Below are 22,201 nucleotides of genomic sequence, written 5' to 3'. Positions count from 1 at the left end.
CAGTTCACGAGTAAAGATTAAAGACCAAGATATATGCTTATTATGACCATTGACCAATGTCTATGAGACCATGACCACTCTCATTTTAATAAAAAAGCAATTCCACCAAAATTGAACCAAATATAATTAAAAAATTACTGCAGTATAACTTGTGCTCCTTTATGCCAGGGTTAGGTGAAGTAACCACGTATATATAGATTATCCTCTATAAATTCGTATCACACTCCTCATTCTATCACTGGTATTCCTTTCGCAAAAGTTAAAAGATTAAAAAAAAGTAAACACCAAGACAAAAAGATCAATATGTTTACCGATGGTGCTTCAGTTTCTTCTGTCCCTGTATGTGTTACAGGTGCGGGAGGTTTCATTGCTTCATGGATGATTAAAATTTTGTTAGAGAAAGGTTATACTGTTAGAGGAACCGTCAGGAACCCAGATGATCCTAAGAACTTCCATTTAAGAGATCTTGAAGGTGCAAAAGATAGGTTGATATTATGTAAAGCCGATCTCCTTGATTATGGTAGTCTTCTTGATGCCATTAATGGTTGTGAAGGTGTTTTTCATACTGCTTCTCCTGTTACTGATGATCCAGTAAGTTTCTTTGCGATTAGCATATTTTATTGTTCAGGTTTCAAGGTTTTGTATATATCTTTTGTTCTTACCTGTTCTTTTTGTTTTTGTTTGTCTTTATTTTGTTGGAACTAGGAACAAATGGTTGATCCAGCTGTGAATGGAACGACGAATGTGATCAAAGCTGCAGCTGAATCAGGTGTTCGTCGTGTTGTATTCACATCTTCCGTTGGAGCTGTTTATATGAATCCAAACAGAAGTCCAGATGTTGTTGTAGATGAGAAATGTTGGAGTGATCTTGATTTCTGCAAGAATACTAAGGTTTGCTGAAACTTTAACATTGCGTAATGAAAATTATCTTTAGACCATTTGAATCGTTATGCAACATCTAATAAGTACACCGGCTATGAATGATTTTCATTGCAGAATTGGTATTGCTATGGGAAAACAAAGGCAGAACAAGCAGCATGGGAGGTATCAAGAGAGAAAGGAGTAGATTTAGTAGTAATAAATCCAGTGTTGGTTTTGGGTCGTCTTCTTCAACCAGCAGTTAACGCAAGTATAGTTCACATAATGAAGTATTTAACTGGTTCAGCTAAAACATATGCAAATTCTGTTCAAGCCTATGTTCATGTCAAAGATGTAGCCTTAGCTCATATCCTTGCTTACGAAACTCCATCCGCCTCTGGAAGATATCTGTGTGCAGAAAGCGTGCTTCACCGGGGTGACGTTGTTGAGATTTTATCGAAGTTGTTCCCTGCATATCCAATCCCAAACCAGTAAGTCTATTTGCACCACAAATATTTCAGCTCTCTCTTTACGCATTTGTCATATGTTACTGATCTTTTAAGAGTCATGTTAACTGTGATTTCCACGGTTAATGGTCTGTGGGTAGGAAGCCACAAATTTTAACCTTAAGGCACCATGAACCTTCATTAGTGGAAGCATGCGATCTTTTAGCTACACATCTAATGGCAGATCAATAACTAGGTTTATGAGTAAACAAGAACTTATGAATCACAGAGGAGTGTTCAAGTGATAATACAATAGATTAGCGGATCTGAAATAACTACACTATAATACCTCCACTAGCTTCCTCGCGGGCAGTATTAGCTTTAGTGTAATCACTTGAACTTTAATTTAGCTCAATCTCTTTTTCAAGGAGTTCTATGACTTCCATGAGTTCTGGGAATGAATCATCCATGAGATACAGACTATCCTCTGGTGAATAAACCAAAAGATGGTCATATTCAGGAAAGTTGTGAAGGTGACTGCACCAAAGAAGAGGTTTAGTATGCACAGAGTACCAATTGACGCTTTACTACAGAAATCAAAAAAAGATACAAAATGTCACACACAACGAATAGATATAGATGATGACTAATACCTTTTCGCCAGAGCCTCCCGACTACCAAAAAAAAAAAGTACCAATAACACAATTAAATTACTGTTAATAACATTAACGATTAAACAGAATCTACAAAAAAAAAAAAGTAATGAAGTTACCTTAATTTTTCTTGTATTAACTTTTCCCTAAGCTCGGCCCATCTTTTCTTATCATCCTCGAAGGATTGAACACAAAATGCTGTTTCCATTTGAGGAAATGGTAATCCTCTTCAACTCAGAACATGCCCTGTAACAATTAAAACAAAATATATGTTCACTATCCCTCTAAACACCACTAGGGTTCATCCGTCAAAAAAAAAAAAGAAAAAAAAAAGGAAAAAACCCTAAAATCAAAGAGGAACCATAGTTTGCGGTTGAGACCCTGGCTTAGTTATTTTTTTCTTTGAAGCAGCTGCCTTAATTGATACGTTGTGTATTGATGAAAGCAGAGAGAAATCCGTGAGAGAAATCATGTAAATAATGAAACAAGATCTCGTTCTCTAAACACCACAATGAATCATCAAATAATTCTAGAAAAACATGCTAGTGTAAATTTCTTCTATAAAGAAAGAAAATTTCGTTCTCTAAACAGTAAACACCGATATAATTCATAAAAACCTAAAATCAAAACAGAAAACCTAAATTTACCTGCTGTTTGCGACGCTGGTTTAATGGTTCGGTAGTGACGGATTGGAGAGAGCCGCGAGAGAAACAATGTGCATTCCGCCGGTGTAAATTGTTTTTATAAGGAGAGAAGATCTCGGGTCAGGAATTAGGATTATTGTCCGTATGGACTTTTCTTTGCAAAGAGTCCATGAGAAAACGCCAGAAGGACTCAATTAGGAATTTTATGAACCATTCAGTCAAAATATTACCTTTCTGTTTCACTCTGCACTAAATTCTTTCGGTAGCAAGTTACAATCACTTCAAAATTCCTAAATGCATTCCCTCTATTACTTCAAACCAAAATGATGAATTTTTGCGCATGCTGTTGAAAGAGGTTGTCTGTCATTTTATCTTACCTACTTCATGGTGACCATGTAATCTTATTCAAGAAGTGCCTGAATCCAGAATCTTAATGAGTATAGGACTACATGTTATTGACACTGATGGCACATTTTATGTATTTCAGGTGTTCGGATCAAGTACGACCAAGGGTTCAACCATACAAATTCTCAAACAATAAGCTCAAGGATTTAGGTCTAGAATTCACTCCAGTCAAACAATGCTTGTATGATACTGTCAAGAGCCTTCAAGAGAAGGGTCACCTTCCCGTTCCAGCTCAAACTGCAGAAGACACTCTTAGAATTCATTCTTGATTGTAAAACACCCTGCACAAGGGCATTGTAGATTGCCCTTTTGTGAGAGTTATTAATCGTCTTTTATTGCTGGTTTGTTGTGCTTCAACCTTTAACACATTTTTTTAATGTAATCCAGTGTCATATACATACATATTTAATATTGAGATGTTGAGATGTTGAATGTAAATTTGTTCCCTATAAACTTCCACACGGCAGACCCTACAGAAGAGTAATCAAAACACAAGATTTCAAATATTAAAGTCGGGCATTACAAAACATATGCTATCTTCTCTGATAACTCCTTTCTCATTCATGAAAGCTATAACGAAGATTTTGCTCGTAGAAACTGAATAACTGCAACATTAAATTATTGCGTCAAGTTAGTACTTAGTATTCTCTGATCATTTAGCTTAATGTCCTTTATGTGAAAATTCATTCATTCATTATAATCTAATGAAAATAAAATAAAAAGTAAGGGGGAATTGAAACAATACCAGTTGCGGATTATCAGCCTTCAGCTGTTTATTATCCACAACCACCTCTGCTCCATCGGCTCTACAAATGCAAATTACTAAACTGATCACTGAAAAACTTCAAATAACCAACAAAAGGGATAACAGTAATCTTGTTTTACTAATCTATTATTACGAGTGGCCAGTAATGTCGTCTGAACCAGATGGAATGAACTCAAAACCCCAGAAAAATCAAGACTATTCATCTAAAACTTGCTTTACTTAGTAAGCTGCATGTTCCTCATTATTGGGAAAGAAAAAGAAAAATATCTTGTATTTTTTCACCACAATATCAATGTAAGATCGAGGAACATGCAACCATGCACACAACCATTTCAAGATCTAGGTAATTACTAGATGCTAAATATTAAATTACTGCAGTGCACCTCTTAGTAATTACCAATTAATCTTCTTATAGATGGAGCATTATGTACACATAGCTTGTTAACAACTACTCTATAAACACAAATCCAGCAAACTTATGTATTGTACGCTATGTTGTAAAAGGCGCCCCAGGCGCTCGCCTAGGCGTGCGAGGCGCCCAGGGGGAGCCTAACAAAAAAAGCGCCCAAGGCGCAAAAATAAAGCCTATTTCTGATTTTTCTAAATCTCGGGCGCTCTAGGCGCTCGCCTTAGGCGCTAGGCGTTGGGCTTGGCGCCTCGCCTTGCCCAGCGCCTTTTACTTTCTATGTTATTTGATAAGGGTTTAACTAGGATATGCTATTGATGGGAGTTGAGCTCAAGACCCTTGTTCTATTGAAGGAGTGAATATCAACCTTTCAGCTAGATTAACATGTTCATGTTTTCCTTAAATGCAACATGAACATAGTTAAGCATTCATTGCAAGCCATAACAACCATATCATGAGATACACAGTCAGACACAACCCTAAATCATCAAGCTTTATTAGAAAAGTTTCACTTTTTTAAATTTCGATTAAATAAGGCGACAGGCAAGCATTAAAATAGTGCAGACTGCAGACTTATTCCGAAGCTCTCCCTAGAAACTTGGTATTACATAATCAGTTGAAATTAGTATTTATTTTGACAGCGACATATTATATTTATATTTAAGCTTACTAATGATTCGTGGAACAACTGCTTAACAAATATTGAGAAAGAAATAATTGTTCAGTACAACCTTCACTCAAACAAAGATATGTGCACTGTTCAATCTCCAAGTTAGCGAATGATAGAAGAAGGTTAGTAAATAAACACTTCTGTAAGTGTTAAATTACATATATGCTTTCAGAAACAATAAACCAAGACAGAAGAACAAAACTTAAAGCAGCAGTCGATCAATGTACGCACCTTACTGCCAGAAACGTGACACGCACATCATCTTGTACACCGTCTTTTATTGAAACTGAATAACCGATTGCTTTGATGATCTTGGTTATAGAATGTGGGTAATTAGACAACCTTTCCTTTTCTCCATTTTGAGCATCGTCTAATACAGTTGATTCCTTCTGAAACCTCCTGGCATTTCCAGATTTCCTCCTTTTAGCTCCTGTCAAACGATTACTGTGAGCAGTACTTTCATCAAAATCTACTTCTGGAATATGACCTTCTAACATGTTATCAGAAACCTTCTTCTTCCCATTCTCAGAGTTTAAGTTGTCTGTGGAGGTTCTCTCTCTGAGCTCAGTGAGTTTGGAAGAAACACTCTCATTCTCACGAGTTTGCAGGGTAATAATTGTACCCACATCCTCATCGTTCAGTGCCTCATGACCTAATTCATTCGTCTCATTCCCTTCATTTCCCTCTCTATGAGATGATTTACTTGCGATTCTACCCTTCCGCTTCCTCTTTTGCTTTCTCAAAAGTAAGCTTTAAATGCCAAAAACAAACAAACAATCAATTTACACGAATAATTAATCTGATCTGAAGAAATAGTGAAAGTTTGGGAGCACCTTTCTTCAAATTCATCAACATATTCATGTAGATTCTCAACAGGTTCCCATGTATTTGATCTCTCAGGCCAATCACGCCATTTTACGAGATATTCAGTATGCCCCTAATTAATGGAAAAATTCATCATCATTTGTTAAAATTTCTTAAATTAGGGTTTAAACAATATGAAAAGAGATATAGTTATTACCTTGCGAACCCTTTTCTTTCTCACATCTTCAATTTCGTAGAAACCTTGAGCAAGTTTGGGTGTTCGTGGCCTTAGTCCTCCTCTCATATTTACTAGATCTCTTTTCTTCTTCTACTAAACGGATACACTGAATAGTGCAAAAGGAACAAGAAAAAAAAATTAAAGGAGAGAATATAAAAGGCCGGGCCGGGGTGGGGAAATGAACCGAAAGTTAACCCCCAGGCCTGTGACCATTAATGACACAAGCTGTCTTTTTTGGATTGAAAGAAAGCATTAGCTGCATTAACTCCAGTCCTGGAGCATCTAATGGAAGAGTAAATGTCTTAAAATAGTATTGTAACACAAAGATCGAAATCATTAAGGAAAAAAAAATAGATAAAGTATAGATTAGACTTTCTTCGTTATCTTGGGTCTTAAATCCATATAATTAGTTTGTCTCTAAATTCAGTTAAGAGAATCTCCAATGTTGAGTATTAAGATCATCCTATGTGGAGGTCTTGTTATCACCTTTTGTTTAGTGGGTTATTGCTATATAAATTTTTTTACCTAAAGTTCAACACCAAGCTCCAATGTCTTATTCAACAAACTTTGTTTAAAATTAGAAACAAATTACAGATGACGTTGTGGACTTCAGACCCTAGTTCAAGAAGAATGTATAATCTAAACTTTCTCCTTTAACCACATTTATTATCTTTTCTTAATGACCTTGACCCTTGCATTGGAGATTACATTTTCGTAGAAAATTTCTTAAAACCCTATGTTCAATGGTTTTTTAAGACTTTGACCCCTTTGAATTGGAGATGCTTTTAGAACACCATTCAGAACTTTTACACGAATGAGTGTGGATGTCATTTGTGATGGTTCAAGTCAATGGAAAATCCATCGCTATTAGTTCGATGATGATGCGACATCGATGTGCAACGATGCATGGCCCAAAATTCAGACTTATCCCAACTCAAGATAGGACTAAAAACGTGGAGTATCTCGTGGAATGGCATATGCATGCACTAGTTTAACGTGACGAACCGAAAAAAGTTCGCTACCAATTAGCAAGCTCCAACTCCCAGATGTTCCAAAGGGACTATGAACAACGAGTATGTTGTCGAATTGCCTCTGCATGCACTAGTTTGAAATATGACGAACCAAAAAGAGTTCGCTCTCAATTCCCATTTGGCAAGCTTTAACTCCTTGATGTGGGATAGACACTAATTTGTCTCAATTTTATATATTGTTAGTGCTCATTTTTATATTTATTGTGGTGTTTCATTTGTATTTAGGTATTTTTTGGAAAAGAAACATTTTGGGAGAAATTGGCTCGAAAAATTATTAAAGGCACCCAGAAAAGTTTCAAAGGCACCCAAACTTTGGATAAGGGAACCCCCAAAATATGTTAAAAACGACCCAGAAACTTGCTAAAAAAATACCCCCAAAATTACTAAGCGGAATCCTAATTACTAAGGAGCACATTAATTACTATTGACACCCCCAACAGCTGGTTAAGGGGCAACATCATCTTTTCGGTTCGAAAATTTGTTTGTGCAGGAAAATCAACTTTGAAACTGCCAAAACTAGGGTTCAATTTTTAAATGTCTTGGGAAGATATTAAAGAGCTGAAATTAAATGGTTTCTTCTTATGGGATAGACAGGGCTGGTAAGGTTCTCTGTTTCAATCGGAATCGGTCAGAATCATGTAATTGAAGGAAAACATTTTTGGCAGAATTAGGGTTTTGGATTTGGAAAAAAATTAGTGAGACCAAAGAGCTGTAAATGTTTGGGATTGTTAATTTTTGGCTATTCATGGTAGATAATAGCCTTTGATTTGACCAGATTTGGCTAGATAATCCGGAGTTGATGAAAAAAGAGTTCACTTGTAAAAAACAATTGGCGGGAAAAATATTGTTTGAAATTTCAAATTATGGGGGATTTGGACGAAATTCTCACCGGTTTTTATGCGGATTTGGACTTGATTGGGCCCGTTGGGTTGAAACAGGAAAGGTAGTTGGCTTGGATTCGATAATAAGGGGATGAACACGTGGAAAAAAAGCCGGTCAAGGTCCAAAGAGAAAAGGCCAGTCAAGGTCAGTGGCGGAGACCGTCATTTAGAGAAATTAATTATTGAATTTATAACCTTTAAAAGTAGTGGAATCCGAGATCCTAGACCTATCTCATAATCTTATCGCTCTATTTTTCATATGTTTTCCAATTTCAATTTAGTATTTCCTTTTATTAAGTCTAAAATCAAAATCTTTAAAAAGTATGAGTATCGTATCTTTTCTTACCGTTGTTAAAACTGCATTAATGTGTCACCCATTTAAGAAACCGGGATGTAAAACTTTGCGATTCCTTCCAAACAATAGTCATCGGTTTGTTTTACTGATGATCAACATACCTTGCAAGCATGATATATAAAATGTGCAAATCCACACCTTTTTGTAGTGAACTCACTACAAATTGGATTATCAAGAACAACTTTCATCTCTAAGGCTTGAGATTATTGGGAATAGATAGAAGAATATAGAGGATTAGGGAAAGAATTAGACGAATTAGAGGAATAATAAGAAGAAGACATTGTAGACAAGAAGTTGCAGAGTAATTAGGGAAGAAGATAAAGTTTACATTATTCCTTAGCTAAAGAGTATGTTGCAGAGTAATTAGGGAAGAAGATAAAGTTTACATTATTCCTTAGCTAAAGAGTATCCAAGGAAAAACAACGATACTAATACACACTTAAAGCATGTCAACCGTGTGACATGGGATTTAGGAACCCGATGACAAACTAAGGGCACCAATAGTCAAGAATTATAAAATAGAAAGGCACTCAGAAAGTTGGTCTATGACAAATACACACCCCTCCAAATCATCCTTGTCCTCAAGGATGGAGGATAGGAAACACTCTCGATCACGGCAGATCCAGCTACTGCCACTACAATAAGAATTTGACTTCTTCCCCACTTCAAAATTGGCGCGGAAACTGATTGTACAAGCACATTGAAGAATGATGCAGTAAGCAAATACCCATCTATGTAGGTTTGCTTTTGTTGTACGCTGAGTATGCAAGAAGTAGTTGTATACTGAATCACTGATAGTATCTGAATGATGATGGTTCATCTGTTGTAACAAAACTAGCATAAAGAATTGTATGCTATAAGGAAAATATAAACCACAGTCTTCATAGTTATACCAAAAGCAATCAAGACATGGATCTCTCTTGTGCTTATTTCTTTAAAACTGAAACTCCCAGAAACAGTAGAGGTGACGGCTTTGCAGGCATGAATAGAAATCGCGTTGTGTATCCTCATTGTCATTATTTCCCAGGCACATTGGTGACGAAAGATGTTTGCATGACCCTTGAATAGAACCATCAATATGACCCTACCTCTGAACCTGTGCATAAGAATTGGTGTAGCTAGGATGCAGTCAGCGGCACTTCTATAATTAGTTGTGTAAACGCTCTCACCTCCGTAGCCCCACATAGCTCCACAACCAGAAATTAGCGAAGTATCGTGGAAAATCCCTGAAGCACGAGCTGACATTTCTCCACTTTCATCACCAACACACATGAAGCAAGAGCTGACATTTCCTCACTGTCATGTCCATCACTACCTGAACCTGAAATGAGTGTCATAAACTCTAACTGCGTCTTTAGTGTACTGTCCAGCTCACTCCATTTACCACCATCTTCAACCTTGTCTTGTAACCACAAAGCTATTACTCGTCTGTCTACACTAGGTACAGTACCACAAACAACTTCATTAGCTCCTATGGCCCTGTTATGCAATACTATTCGCAGTTTAAACTTTTTAGGTACTAGCAACACAAGTGGATAATGCTGGATTTTTTTGAACCTCAACTTGAGAAGCTCACTGCCACAATAACTCATATATTGATTCCTACTTGCTTTTATCTTCACAGAAGCACCCTTCTGAGGCTGTGCCAGGTGATTGTTGTCATAGCTGACATTCTTACCACTAGCTCCAGAGACCATAAAGCTAAGTAACTCCATGATAATCCATTTGAAAAATAAAAAGTTGTACTCAATGATAACGACGAGCTTCCATAGTAGTAACAAACTGCAGTTGTTCGTGGATGTCACTGACTCTATGAACACCTTCCCGACCGCTGTGATATTTATACGAAGCCTGCAATCTTTCATTTGCAGTTGAGCAATCGGGCCTTGAAAAGATATTTTTATACGCGATGTATGATAGTTCCTGATAAATCGCCTCAACCAAGCACCATCATTCCCACCCATCATAAACATGAGATAAAATAGAACCCACTGCTGCAATTCTGAGAAACCACAGAAAATGATAGCCAACATCTTGAGTGAAAGGAACTTGCACTTAAAAACTGCAATTCTAAATTAGATATCTTAGCTTGGTTCACAAACTTCAAACTGAATTTGTTAGTTACCGCAGAAGTTCCTTTCTAATTTCGAGTCGCGTTTATCTCCTGATAAGAATCCGATCATTTCTATGAGGTGTTATGGATATTCTCTTCATGCAGGTTGCTTAAATCAGTTAATTAGATGAATTTCCTCAAATGCCAAATAGGCCGATTTGTGAACAGTTAGTTCCTTCTTTGTTGATTTTTGCAAGATTCACTCCCTTGTGTATTGTGGTATTGACTGACGAAAAAGATTGATCTAAGATTCCAACATGTAAATAATTAAAAGATTATTGATATATGTCTACATGTCTGTTTGATCAGAGAAACACATTACCTGTCTAACTTGATACAACTATGTGCAGGTACAAGTTTGTTGAGGAAAGTATTTCTAGCAAGTAGTCTCAGCAGCTAGATTTTTATCGGTGAGAATCCGTCTTTAAGGTAAAGGAGGCTTCCCAATCAAGATGTGGAAAATTCATTTGGAAGGCAGCTCAAGAAACGCTATAGCATCACTGGATCAAAGCTAAGCACTACCTGGCAGAACAACACCAACTCCTTCGTAAACTGTATGGAAAGTTGGAAACTAGTATCATCATATTCCAATTCTGTTAAAAATTAATTTCAATCCAGATGAGCTCAATACTGAAACTCCCAGATATGGTGTCTGCGCATGCACTGGGAAAGCAAAACAAGCAGGAATGCATCCTTTTGGTGATTCTTTCCTAATGAACATTTTTGTGGAAGTAAAAAGGCAAGAAAAATAACTAGACGATTTGATAGGAATACGCACGGTTCCTTTCTTTGTGGTGCATTGGTTTCTTTCCCAATGAACGTTCTACAAATATTGTCTACCAAGACTTTTGAGTGTGGTGGATCAATTTCATGAAGCTATATTGTGTTTGGAAGTAAAATAGCCTGAACATTTTTTACATGAGAAAATTGGTACCATTAAGATTCGATACAATTCAATAAGTACCCAGCTGAACAAACTAAACATGCGTCCTGTTATTACAAACCTAGTGATTCAAAATACCAAAATATCATTTCAAAGTATTACATTTCCCGTTCACAGAAAACTAACATCAAACCTAGTCCAAAACACCTTATCACTGTCTACCAACAACAAACACAAATTTTTCATAACCAGTTCCACCAAAAACTAAAAAAAAGAACTTACCAAAGGAGTATCTTCAACACCACTTCCTATCCACAGAGACTGTACCATCAGAAAAAAGCTAGGACCAACCAAAAGATAAGGAGAAAAGCTTTGAGACTACTACCATTTGCAGGAAAATCCAGAGGAAAAAGAGAAATAACTGGAATAACCTTTATGCAAAAAACTTGTTGATCATCATCAAGATTTTTTCAAAACCTGAAGATCTGGCTTGTTCCAATTTCTGTGAAAAGACATCTAATAGTCATCCTTATCAGAATCCCAATCTTCCTCTTTTATATACCACTCATCTGTACTCTCTGACGATGTAGGAGAAGTATCGCCAGATGAAGGAGTATTCTGAACATCATCAGCATTCCCTTCAATCCCTTCTTCATCAGTTTCATCCTCTAACTTCTCCTCACCATCACTACTGTCCTCCCCTTCCCGCATGGTCCTTGTATAGATCTTGGGATTCGCAAGATCAAAATCAAATCTTTCTCTTAGTTTCCTGTCATGATACAGACCCATCCTTGATTTCTCATCTGCTGCATCAAAATCCAAATCACTGGTGTCCACCTCTCCAATAGCATACTCCATCTCATCTCCAAAAGTTTGAGAATATTCATATGTGGTACTCCCATATCTCTTACTCTCAGAGTGCTTCTCTATCCATTCTCCTTTTTCCTATGGTTGTATGAAAGAAATTTCGGCTTCCATGCGGAAAATGTACACTCATACTCTTCCTCCTCCCTCTGACTTCTCTGCTCTTCCTCTTCTCTTTGACGGATCATTTCTCGAGTTCGACGATCAATTTCATCCTGAATCTTGTCCCTCAGACGTTGAAGTTCACCGGTATTCAAATTCAGGGCAATGTCTTTGGCTTGCTCAAACGCTGCTGACGGTGGAGGAACATATGGAGTATTGCCAGCACCGATGTCTGGAACAACTTGATTATCTAGATTTTCTATCTCTTAATCTTTCTGTCTATCTCCTAATTCTTTTCTCTTCTGATCAAAAAATAAAAACCTTTGATCTGAATATGTTATTCCTCTTCATAAACACCCTTTTAAAGAACCTATAATGCCTATTCATTACCATTCATATCGCTTTCTTTCCCACGCCTATGCAAGACCATGCGTATGGCTTTGATTTTCCAGGCCATAACTACCCTATAAAACTCTATTTTCAACACCTAAATATACCCTTAGCCATTACTTCTTTCGGAACTCCTATTAAGGGAGAATCTGGTAGGTCATTTAATTTTGAAAAGTATTATTGGGATCTAATTAAGACTTTATGTTTTATGCAGATTAGGAGAAGGCAACACCTGTTGATAGGCCCCATTTAAGACTTGGGCCATGTCTGCCAGACGGTATATACCCATATCAAACCTCAATATCACTTTTTTAAATTTCGATTAAATAAGGCGACAGGCAAGCATTAAAATAGTGCAGACTGCAGACTTATTCCGAAGCTCTCCCTAGAAACTTGGTATTACATAATCAGTTGAAATTAGTATTTATTTTGACAGCGACATATTATATTTATATTTAAGCTTACTAATGATTCGTGGAACAACTGCTTAACAAATATTGAGAAAGAAATAATTGTTCAGTACAACCTTCACTCAAACAAAGATATGTGCACTGTTCAATCTCCAAGTTAGTGAATGATAGAAGAAGGTTAGTAAATAAACACTTCTGTAAGTGTTAAATTACATATATGCTTTCAGAAACAATAAACCAAGACAGAAGAACAAAACTTAAAGCAGCAGTCGATCAATGTACGCACCTTACTGCCAGAAACGTGACACGCACATCATCTTGTACACCGTCTTTTATTGAAACTGAATAACCGATTGCTTTGATGATCTTGGTTATAGAATGTGGGTAATTAGACAACCTTTCCTTTTCTCCATTTTGATCATCGTCTAATACAGTTGATTCCTTCTGAAACCTCCTGGCATTTCCAGATTTCCTCCTTTTAGCTCCTGTCAAACGATTACTGTGAGCAGTACTTTCATCAAAATCTACTTCTGGAATATGACCTTCTAACATGTTATCAGAAACCTTCTTCTTCCCATTCTCAGAGTTTAAGTTGTCTGTGGAGGTTCTCTCTCTGAGCTCAGTGAGTTTGGAAGAAACACTCTCATTCTCACGAGTTTGCAGGGTAATAATTGTACCCACATCCTCATCGTTCAGTGCCTCATGACCTAATTCATTCGTCTCATTCCCTTCATTTCCCTCTCTATGAGATGATTTACTTGCGATTCTACCCTTCCGCTTCCTCTTTTGCTTTCTCAAAAGTAAGCTTTAAATGCCAAAACAAACAAACAATCAATTTACACGAATAATTAATCTGATCTGAAGAAATAGTGAAAGTTTGGGAGCACCTTTCTTCAAATTCATCAACATATTCATGTAGATTCTCAACAGGTTCCCATGTATTTGATCTCTCAGGCCAATCACGCCATTTTACGAGATATTCAGTATGCCCCTAATTAATGGAAAAATTCATCATCATTTGTTAAAATTTCTTAAATTAGGGTTTAAACAATATGAAAAGAGATATAGTTATTACCTTGCGAACCCTTTTCTTTCTCACATCTTCAATTTCGTAGAAACCTTGAGCAAGTTTGGGTGTTCGTGGCCTTAGTCCTCCTCTCATATTTACTAGATCTCTTTTCTTCTTCTACTAAACGGATACACTGAATAGTGCAAAAGGAACAAGAAAAAAAAATTGAAGGAGAGATATAAAAGGCCGGGCCGGGGTGGGGAAATGAACCGAAAGTTAACCCCCAGGCCTGTGACCATTAATGACACAAGCTGTCTTTTTTGGATTGAAAGAAAGCATTAGCTGCATTAACTCCAGTCCTGGAGCATCTAATGGAAGAGTAAATGTCTTAAAATAGTATTGTAACACAAAGATCGAAATCATTAAAGAAAAAAAAAATAGTAGTAGATTAGACTTTCTTCGTTACCTTGGGTCTTAAATCCACATAATTAGTTTGTCTCTAAATTCAGTTAAGAGAATCTCCAATGTTGAGTATTAAGATCATCCTATGTGGAGGTCTTGTTATCACCTTTTGTTTAGTGGGTTATTGCTATATAAATTTTTTTACCTAAAGTTCAACACCAAGCTCCAATGTCTTATTCAACAAACTTTGTTTAAAATTAGAAACAAATTACAGATGACGTTGTGGACTTCAGACCCTAGTTCAAGAAGATGTATAATCTAAACTTTCTCCTTTAACCACATTTATTATCTTTTTTAATGACCTTGACCCTTGCATTGGAGATTACATTTTCGTAGAAAATTTCTTAAAACCCTAAGTTCAATGGTTTTTTAAGACTTTGACCCCTTTGAATTGGAGATGCTTTTAGAACACCATTCAGAACTTTTACACAAATGAGTGTGGATGTCATTTGTGATGGTTCAAGTCAATGGAAAATCCATCGCTATTAGTTCGATGATGATGCGACATCGATGTGCAACGATGCATGGCCCAAAATTCAGACTTATCCCAACTCAAGATAGGACTAAAAACGTGGAGTATCTCGTGGAATGGCATATGCATGCACTAGTTTAACATGTGACGAACCGAAAAAAGTTCGCTACCAATTAGCAAGCTCAACTCCCAGATGTTCCAAAGGGACTATGAACAACGAGTATGTTGTCGAATTGCCTCTGCATGCACTAGTTTGAAATATGACGAACCAAAAAGAGTTCGCTCTCAATTCCCATTTGGCAAGCTTTAACTCCTTGATGTGTGATAGACACTAATTTGTCTCAATTTTATATATTGTTAGTGCTCATTTTTGTATTTATTGTGGTGTTTCATTTGTATTTAGGTATTTTTTGGAAAAGAAACATTTTGGGAGAAATTGGCTCGAAAAATTATTAAAGGCACCCAGAAAAGTTTCAAAGGCACCCAAACTTTGGATAAGGGAACCCCCAAAATATGTTAAAAACGGCCTAGAAACTTGCTAAAAAATACCCCCAAAATTACTAAGCGGAATCCTAATTACTAAGGAGCACATTAATTACTATTGACACCCCCAACAGCTGGTTAAGGGGCAACATCATCTTTTCGGTTCGAAAATTTGTGTGTAGGAAAATCAACTTTGAAACTGCCAAAACTAGGGTTCAATTTTTAAATGTCTTGGGAAGATATTAAAGAGCTGAAATTAAATGGTTTCTTCTTATGGGATAGACAGGGCTGGTAAGGTTCTCTGTTTCAATCGGAATCTGTCAGAATCATGTAATTGAAGGAAAACATTTTTGGCAGAATTAGGGTTTTGGATTTGGAAAAAAATTAGTGAGACCAAAGAGCTGTAAATGTTTGGGATTGTTAATTTTTGGCTATTCATGGTTGATAATAGCCTTTGATTTGACCAGATTTGGCTAGATAATCCGGAGTTGATGAAAAAAGAGTTCACTTGTAAAAAAACAATTGGCGGGAAAAATATTGTTTGAAATTTCAAATTATGGGGGATTTGGACGAAATTCTCACCAGTTTTTTTGCGGATTTGGACTTGATTGGGCCCGTTGGGTTGAAACAGGAAAGGTAGTTGGCTTGGATTCGATAATAAGGGGATGAACACGTGGAAAAAAAGCCGGTCAAGGTCCAAAGAGAAAAGGCCAGTCAAGGTCAGTGGCGGAGACCGTCATTTAGAGAAATTAATTATTGAATTTATAACCTTTAGAAGTAGTGGAATCCGAGATCCTAGACCTATCTCATAATCTTATCACTCTATTTTTCATATGTTTTCCAATTTCAATTTAGTATTTCCTTTTATTAAGTCTAAAATCAAAATCTTTAAAAAGTATGAGTATCGTATCTTTTCTTACCGTTGTTAAAACTGCATTAATGTGTCACCCATTTAAGAAACCGGGATGTAAAACTTTGCGATTCCTTCCAAACAATAGTCATCGGTTTGTTTTACTGATGATCAACATACCTTGCAAGCATGATATATAAAATGTGCAAATCCACACCTTTTTGTAGTGAACTCACTACAAATTGGATTATCAAGAACAACTTTCATCTCTAAGGCTTGAGATTATTGGGAATAGATAGAAGAATATAGAGGATTAGGGAAAGAATTAGACGAATTAGAGGAATAATAAGAAGAAGACATTGTAGACAAGAAGTTGCAGAGTAATTAGGGAAGAAGATAAAGTTTACATTATTCCTTAGCTAAAGAGTATGTTGCAGAGTAATTAGGGAAGAAGATAAAGTTTACATTATTCCTTAGCTAAAGAGTATCCAAGGAAAAACAACGATACTAATACACACTTAAAGCATGTCAACCGTGTGACATGGGATTTAGGAACCCGATGACAAACTAAGGGCACCAATAGTCAAGAATTATAAAATAGAAAGGCACTCAGAAAGTTGGTCTATGACAAATACACACCCCTCCAAATCATCCTTGTCCTCAAGGATGGAGGATAGGAAACACTCTCGATCACGGCAGATCCAGCTACTGCCACTACAATAAGAATTTGACTTCTTCCCCACTTCAAAATTGGCGCGGAAACTGATTGTACAAGCACATTGAAGAATGATGCAGTAAGCAAATACCCATCTATGTAGGTTTGCTTTTGTTGTACACTGAGTATGCAAGAAGTAGTTGTATACTGAATCACTGATAGTATCTGAATGATGATGGTTCATCTGTTGTAACAAAACTAGCATAAAGAATTGTATGCTATAAGGAAAATATAAACCACAGTCTTCATAGTTATACCAAAAGCAATCAAGACATGGATCTCTCTTGTGCTTATTTCTTTAAAACTGAAACTCCCAGAAACAGTAGAGGTGACGGCTTTGCAGGCATGAATAGAAATCGCGTTGTGTATCCTCATTGTCATTATTTCCCAGGCACATTGGTGACGAAAGATGTTTGCATGACCCTTGAATAGAACCATCAATATGACCCTACCTCTGAACCTGTGCATAAGAATTGGTGTAGCTAGGATGCAGTCAGCGGCACTTCTATAATTAGTTGTGTAAACGCTCTCACCTCCTTAGCCCCACATAGCTCCACAACCAGAAATTAGCGAAGTATCGTGGAAAATCCCTGAAGCACGAGCTGACATTTCTCCACTTTCATCACCAACACTACATGAAGCAAGAGCTGACATTTCCTCACTGTCATGTCCATCACTACCTGAACCTGAAATGAGTGTCATAAACTCTAACTGCGTCTTTAGTGTACTGTCCAGCTCACTCCATTTACCACCATCTTCAACCTTGTCTTGTAACCACAAAGCTATTACTCGTCTGTCTACACTAGGTACAGTACCACAAACAACTTCATTAGCTCCTATGGCCCTGTTATGCAATACTATTCGCAGTTTAAACTTTTTAGGTACTAGCAACACAAGTGGATAATGCTGGATTTTTTTGAACCTCAACTTGAGAAGCTCACTGCCACAATAACTCATATATTGATTCCTACTTGCTTTTATCTTCACAGAAGCACCCTTCTGAGGCTGTGCCAGGTGATTGTTGTCATAGCTGACATTCTTACCACTAGCTCCAGAGACCATAAAGCTAAGTAACTCCATGATAATCCATTTGAAAAATAAAAAGTTGTACTCAATGATAACGACGAGCTTCCATAGTAGTAACAAACTGCAGTTGTTCGTGGATGTCACTGACTCTATGAACACCTTCCCGACCGCTGTGATATTTATACGAAGCCTGCAATCTTTCATTTGCAGTTGAGCAATCGGGCCTTGAAAAGATATTTTTATACGCGATGTATGATAGGTCCTGATAAATCGCCTCAACCAAGCACCATCATTCCCACCCATCATAAACATGAGATAAAATAGAACCCACTGCTGCAATTCTGAGAAACCACAGAAAATGATAGCCAACATCTTGAGTGAAAGGAACTTGCACTTAAAAACTGCAATTCTAAATTAGATATCTTAGCTTGGTTCACAAACTTCAAACTGAATTTGTTAGTTACCGCAGAAGTTCCTTTCTAATTTCGAGTCGCGTTTATCTCCTGATAAGAATCCGATCATTTCTATGAGGTGTTATGGATATTCTCTTCATGCAGGTTGCTTAAATCAGTTAATTAGATGAATTTCCTCAAATGCCAAATAGGCCGATTTGTGAACAGTTAGTTCCTTCTTTGTTGATTTTTGCAAGATTCACTCCCTTGTGTATTGTGGTATTGACTGACGAAAAAGATTGATCTAAGATTCCAACATGTAAATAATTAAAAGATTATTGATATATGTCTACATGTCTGTTTGATCAGAGAAACACATTACCTGTCTAACTTGATACAACTATGTGCAGGTACAAGTTTGTTGAGGAAAGTATTTCTAGCAAGTAGTCTCAGCAGCTAGATTTTTATCGGTGAGAATCCGTCTTTAAGGTAAAGGAGGCTTCCCAATCAAGATGTGGAAAAGTCATTTGGAAGGCAGCTCAAGAAACGCTATAGCATCACTGGATCAAAGCTAAGCACTACCTGGCAGAACAACACCAACTCCTTCGTAAACTGTATGGAAAGTTGGAAACTAGTATCATCATATTCCAATTCTGTTAAAAATTAATTTCAATCCAGATGAGCTCAATACTGAAACTCCCAGATATGGTGTCTGCGCATGCACTGGGAAAGCAAAACAAGCAGGAATGCATCCTTTTGGTGATTCTTTCCTAATGAACATTTTTGTGGAAGTAAAAAGGCAAGAAAAATAACTAGACGATTTGATAGGAATACGCACGGTTCCTTTCTTTGTGGTGCATTGGTTTCTTTCTCAATGAACGTTCTACAAATATTGTCTACCAAGACTTTTGAGTGTGGTGGATCAATTTCATGAAGCTATATTGTGTTTGGAAGTAAAATAGCCTGAACATTTTTTACATGAGAAAATTGGTACCATTAAGATTCGATACAATTCAATAAGTACCCAGCTGAACAAACTAAACATGCGTCCTGTTATTACAAACCTAGTGATTCAAAATACCAAAATATCATTTCAAAGTATTACATTTCCCGTTCACAGAAAACTAACATCAAACCTAGTCCAAAACACCTTATCACTGTCTACCAACAACAAACACAAATTTTTCATAACCAGTTCCACCAAAAACTAAAAAAAAGAACTTACCAAAGGAGTATCTTCAACACCACTTCCTATCCACAGAGACTGTACCATCAGAAAAAAGCTAGGACCAACCAAAAAGATAAGGAGAAAAGCTTTGAGACTACTACCATTTGCAGGAAAATCCAGAGGAAAAAGAGAAATAACTGGAATAACCTTTATGCAAAAAACTTGTTGATCATCATCAAGATTTTTTCAAAACCTGAAGATCTGGCTTGTTCCAATTTCTGTGAAAAGACATCTAATAGTCATCCTTATCAGAATCCCAATCTTCCTCTTTTATATACCACTCATCTGTACTCTCTGACGATGTAGGAGAAGTATCGCCAGATGAAGGAGTATTCTGAACATCATCAGCATTCCCTTCAATCCCTTCTTCATCAGTTTCATCCTCTAACTTCTCATCACCATCACTACTGTCCTCCCCTTCCCGCATGGTCCTTGTATAGATCTTGGGATTCGCAAGATCAAAATCAAATCTTTCTCTTAGTTTCCTGTCATGATACAGACCCATCCTTGATTTCTCATCTGCTGCATCAAAATCCAAATCACTGGTGTCCACCTCTCCAACAGCATACTCCATCTCATCTCCAAAAGTTTGAGAATATTCATATGTGGTACTCCCATATCTCTTACTCTCAGAGTGCTTCTCTATCCATTCTCCTTTTTCCTATGGTTGTATGAAAGAAATTTCGGCTTCCATGCGGAAAATGTACACTCATACTCTTCCTCCTCCCTCTGACTTCTCTGCTCTTCCTCTTCTCTTTGACGGATCATTTCTCGAGTTCGACGATCAATTTCATCCTGAATCTTGTCCCTCAGACGTTGAAGTTCACCGGTATTCAAATTCAGGGCAATGTCTTTGGCTTGCTCAAACGCTGCTGACGGTGGAGGAACATATGGAGTATTGCCAGCACCGATGTCTGGAACAACTTGATTATCTAGATTTTCTATCTCTTAATCTTTCTGTCTATCTCCTAATTCTTTTCTCTTCTGATCAAAAAAATAAAAACCTTTGATCTGAATATGTTATTCCTCTTCATAAACACCCTTTTAAAGAACCTATAATGCCTATTCATTACCATTCATATCGCTTTCTTTCCCACGCCTATGCAAGACCATGCGTATGGCTTTGATTTTCCAGGCCATAACTACCCTATAAAACTCTATTTTCAACACCTAAATATACCCTTAGCCATTACTTCTTTCGGAACTCCTATTAAGGGAGAATCTGGTAGGTCATTTAATTTTGAAAAGTATTATTGGGATCTAATTAAGACTTTATGTTTTATGCAGATTAGGAGAAGGCAACACCTGTTGATAGGCACCATTAAGACTTGGGCCATGTCTGCCAGACGGTATATACCCATATCAAACCTCAATATCACTTTTTTAAATTTCGATTAAATAAGGCGACAGGCAAGCATTAAAATAGTGCAGACTGCAGACTTATTCCGAAGCTCTCCCTAGAAACTTGGTATTACATAATCAGTTGAAATTAGTATTTATTTTGACAGCGACATATTATATTTATATTTAAGCTTACTAATGATTCGTGGAACAACTGCTTAACAAATATTGAGAAAGAAATAATTGTTCAGTACAACCTTCACTCAAACAAAGATATGTGCACTGTTCAATCTCCAAGTTAGTGAATGATAGAAGAAGGTTAGTAAATAAACACTTCTGTAAGTGTTAAATTACATATATGCTTTCAGAAACAATAAACCAAGACAGAAGAACAAAACTTAAAGCAGCAGTCGATCAATGTACGCACCTTACTGCCAGAAACGTGACACGCACATCATCTTGTACACCGTCTTTTATTGAAACTGAATAACCGATTGCTTTGATGATCTTGGTTATAGAATGTGGGTAATTAGACAACCTTTCCTTTTCTCCATTTTGATCATCGTCTAATACAGTTGATTCCTTCTGAAACCTCCTGGCATTTCCAGATTTCCTCCTTTTAGCTCCTGTCAAACGATTACTGTGAGCAGTACTTTCATCAAAATCTACTTCTGGAATATGACCTTCTAACATGTTATCAGAAACCTTCTTCTTCCCATTCTCAGAGTTTAAGTTGTCTGTGGAGGTTCTCTCTCTGAGCTCAGTGAGTTTGGAAGAAACACTCTCATTCTCACGAGTTTGCAGGGTAATAATTGTACCCACATCCTCATCGTTCAGTGCCTCATGACCTAATTCATTCGTCTCATTCCCTTCATTTCCCTCTCTATGAGATGATTTACTTGCGATTCTACCCTTCCGCTTCCTCTTTTGCTTTCTCAAAAGTAAGCTTTAAATGCCAAAAACAAACAAACAATCAATTTACACGAATAATTAATCTGATCTGAAGAAATAGTGAAAGTTTGGGAGCACCTTTCTTCAAATTCATCAACATATTCATGTAGATTCTCAACAGGTTCCCATGTATTTGATCTCTCAGGCCAATCACGCCATTTTACGAGATATTCAGTATGCCCCTAATTAATGGAAAAATTCATCATCATTTGTTAAAATTTCTTAAATTAGGGTTTAAACAATATGAAAAGAGATATAGTTATTACCTTGCGAACCCTTTTCTTTCTCACATCTTCAATTTCGTAGAAACCTTGAGAAAGTTTGGGTGGTCGTGGCCTTAGTCCTCCTCTCAT

The 22,201-nt window shown here is 36.9% G+C and overlaps 4 protein-coding genes and 1 long non-coding RNA gene across 6 annotated transcripts; 1 reads left to right on the top strand and 4 right to left on the bottom strand.

The window, feature by feature from the left end:
* The first annotated feature begins 233 nt into the window (after nt 1-233).
* Nucleotides 234-3,431, top strand: LOC113330151 (cinnamoyl-CoA reductase 1-like). The gene is made up of 4 exons (XM_026577000.1): nt 234-591; nt 706-891; nt 997-1,349; nt 3,089-3,431. The coding sequence occupies exons 1-4, from the start codon at nt 304-306 to the stop codon at nt 3,273-3,275; spliced, it is 1,014 nt and encodes a 337-aa protein (XP_026432785.1). The 5' UTR covers nt 234-303; the 3' UTR covers nt 3,276-3,431.
* LOC113330154 lies at nt 1,188-3,057 on the bottom strand. Its single transcript, XR_003350093.1, has 5 exons — nt 2,605-3,057; nt 2,077-2,203; nt 1,958-1,978; nt 1,654-1,841; nt 1,188-1,327 (listed from the first exon to the last, which is right to left on the bottom strand). It is a non-coding gene; the product is annotated as an uncharacterized LOC113330154 (long non-coding RNA).
* Nucleotides 3,325-6,010, bottom strand: LOC113330152 (probable chromo domain-containing protein LHP1). Of its 2 annotated transcripts, none has more exons than XM_026577001.1 (5): nt 5,870-6,010; nt 5,682-5,785; nt 5,080-5,598; nt 3,752-3,812; nt 3,325-3,611 (listed from the first exon to the last, which is right to left on the bottom strand). In XM_026577001.1, the coding sequence occupies exons 1-5, from the start codon at nt 5,954-5,956 to the stop codon at nt 3,564-3,566; spliced, it is 819 nt and encodes a 272-aa protein (XP_026432786.1). In that variant the 5' UTR covers nt 5,957-6,010; the 3' UTR covers nt 3,325-3,563. The 2 variants fall into 2 exon arrangements, with proteins under 2 accessions (XP_026432786.1, XP_026432787.1); XM_026577002.1 differs by having other exon boundaries at nt 3,334-3,476.
* Nucleotides 6,011-12,079: 6,069 nt separating this feature from the next.
* On the bottom strand, nt 12,080-14,135 carry LOC113329626 (chromo domain-containing protein LHP1-like). Its single transcript, XM_026576482.1, has 5 exons — nt 13,995-14,135; nt 13,807-13,910; nt 13,206-13,724; nt 12,510-12,535; nt 12,080-12,351 (listed from the first exon to the last, which is right to left on the bottom strand). Exons 1-5 carry the CDS (start codon nt 14,079-14,081, stop codon nt 12,080-12,082), a joined length of 1,008 nt encoding a protein of 335 aa, XP_026432267.1. The 5' UTR covers nt 14,082-14,135.
* A 6,693-nt stretch (nt 14,136-20,828) lies between these two features.
* On the bottom strand, nt 20,829-22,201 carry LOC113329625 (chromo domain-containing protein LHP1-like). Its single transcript, XM_026576481.1, has 4 exons — nt 22,115-22,201; nt 21,927-22,030; nt 21,325-21,843; nt 20,829-20,895 (listed from the first exon to the last, which is right to left on the bottom strand). The coding sequence occupies exons 1-4, from the start codon at nt 22,199-22,201 to the stop codon at nt 20,829-20,831; spliced, it is 777 nt and encodes a 258-aa protein (XP_026432266.1).

Source organism: Papaver somniferum, unplaced genomic scaffold (genome assembly GCF_003573695.1).
Source record: "Papaver somniferum cultivar HN1 unplaced genomic scaffold, ASM357369v1 unplaced-scaffold_117, whole genome shotgun sequence".
NCBI lineage: Eukaryota > Viridiplantae > Streptophyta > Magnoliopsida > Ranunculales > Papaveraceae > Papaver > Papaver somniferum.
This window is presented reverse-complemented; position numbering and strand designations above follow the sequence as displayed.

What these genes read in the sequence shown, in the direction of transcription:
- LOC113330152 (XM_026577001.1), bottom strand. Translation starts at nt 5,956, where the DNA reads ATGAGAGGAGGACTAAGGCCACGAACACCCAAACTTGCTCAAGGTTTC. An exon ending in GAAAGAAAAGGGTTCGCAAG is followed by an intron (nt 5,786 to 5,869) that starts GTAATAACTATA and finishes TCCATTAATTAG; the next exon opens with GGGCATACTGAATATCTCGT. An exon ending in AGGCTGATAATCCGCAACTG is followed by an intron (nt 3,612 to 3,751) that starts GTATTGTTTCAA and finishes TTAATGTTGCAG; the next exon opens with TTATTCAGTTTCTACGAGCA.
- LOC113330151 (XM_026577000.1), top strand. Translation starts at nt 304, where the DNA reads ATGTTTACCGATGGTGCTTCAGTTTCTTCTGTCCCTGTATGTGTTACA. An exon ending in CTCCTGTTACTGATGATCCA is followed by an intron (nt 592 to 705) that starts GTAAGTTTCTTT and finishes TGTTGGAACTAG; the next exon opens with GAACAAATGGTTGATCCAGC. An exon ending in ATTTCTGCAAGAATACTAAG is followed by an intron (nt 892 to 996) that starts GTTTGCTGAAAC and finishes TTTTCATTGCAG; the next exon opens with AATTGGTATTGCTATGGGAA.
- LOC113329625 (XM_026576481.1), bottom strand. Translation starts at nt 22,201, where the DNA reads ATGAGAGGAGGACTAAGGCCACGACCACCCAAACTTTCTCAAGGTTTC. An exon ending in GAAAGAAAAGGGTTCGCAAG is followed by an intron (nt 22,031 to 22,114) that starts GTAATAACTATA and finishes TCCATTAATTAG; the next exon opens with GGGCATACTGAATATCTCGT. An exon ending in GTTGATGAATTTGAAGAAAG is followed by an intron (nt 21,844 to 21,926) that starts GTGCTCCCAAAC and finishes TGGCATTTAAAG; the next exon opens with CTTACTTTTGAGAAAGCAAA.
- LOC113329626 (XM_026576482.1), bottom strand. Translation starts at nt 14,081, where the DNA reads ATGAGAGGAGGACTAAGGCCACGAACACCCAAACTTGCTCAAGGTTTC. An exon ending in GTCACGTTTCTGGCAGTAAG is followed by an intron (nt 12,536 to 13,205) that starts GTGCGTACATTG and finishes GGTCTTGCATAG; the next exon opens with GCGTGGGAAAGAAAGCGATA. An exon ending in GAAAGAAAGCGATATGAATG is followed by an intron (nt 12,352 to 12,509) that starts GTAATGAATAGG and finishes AAGTTGTTCCAG; the next exon opens with ACATCGGTGCTGGCAATACT.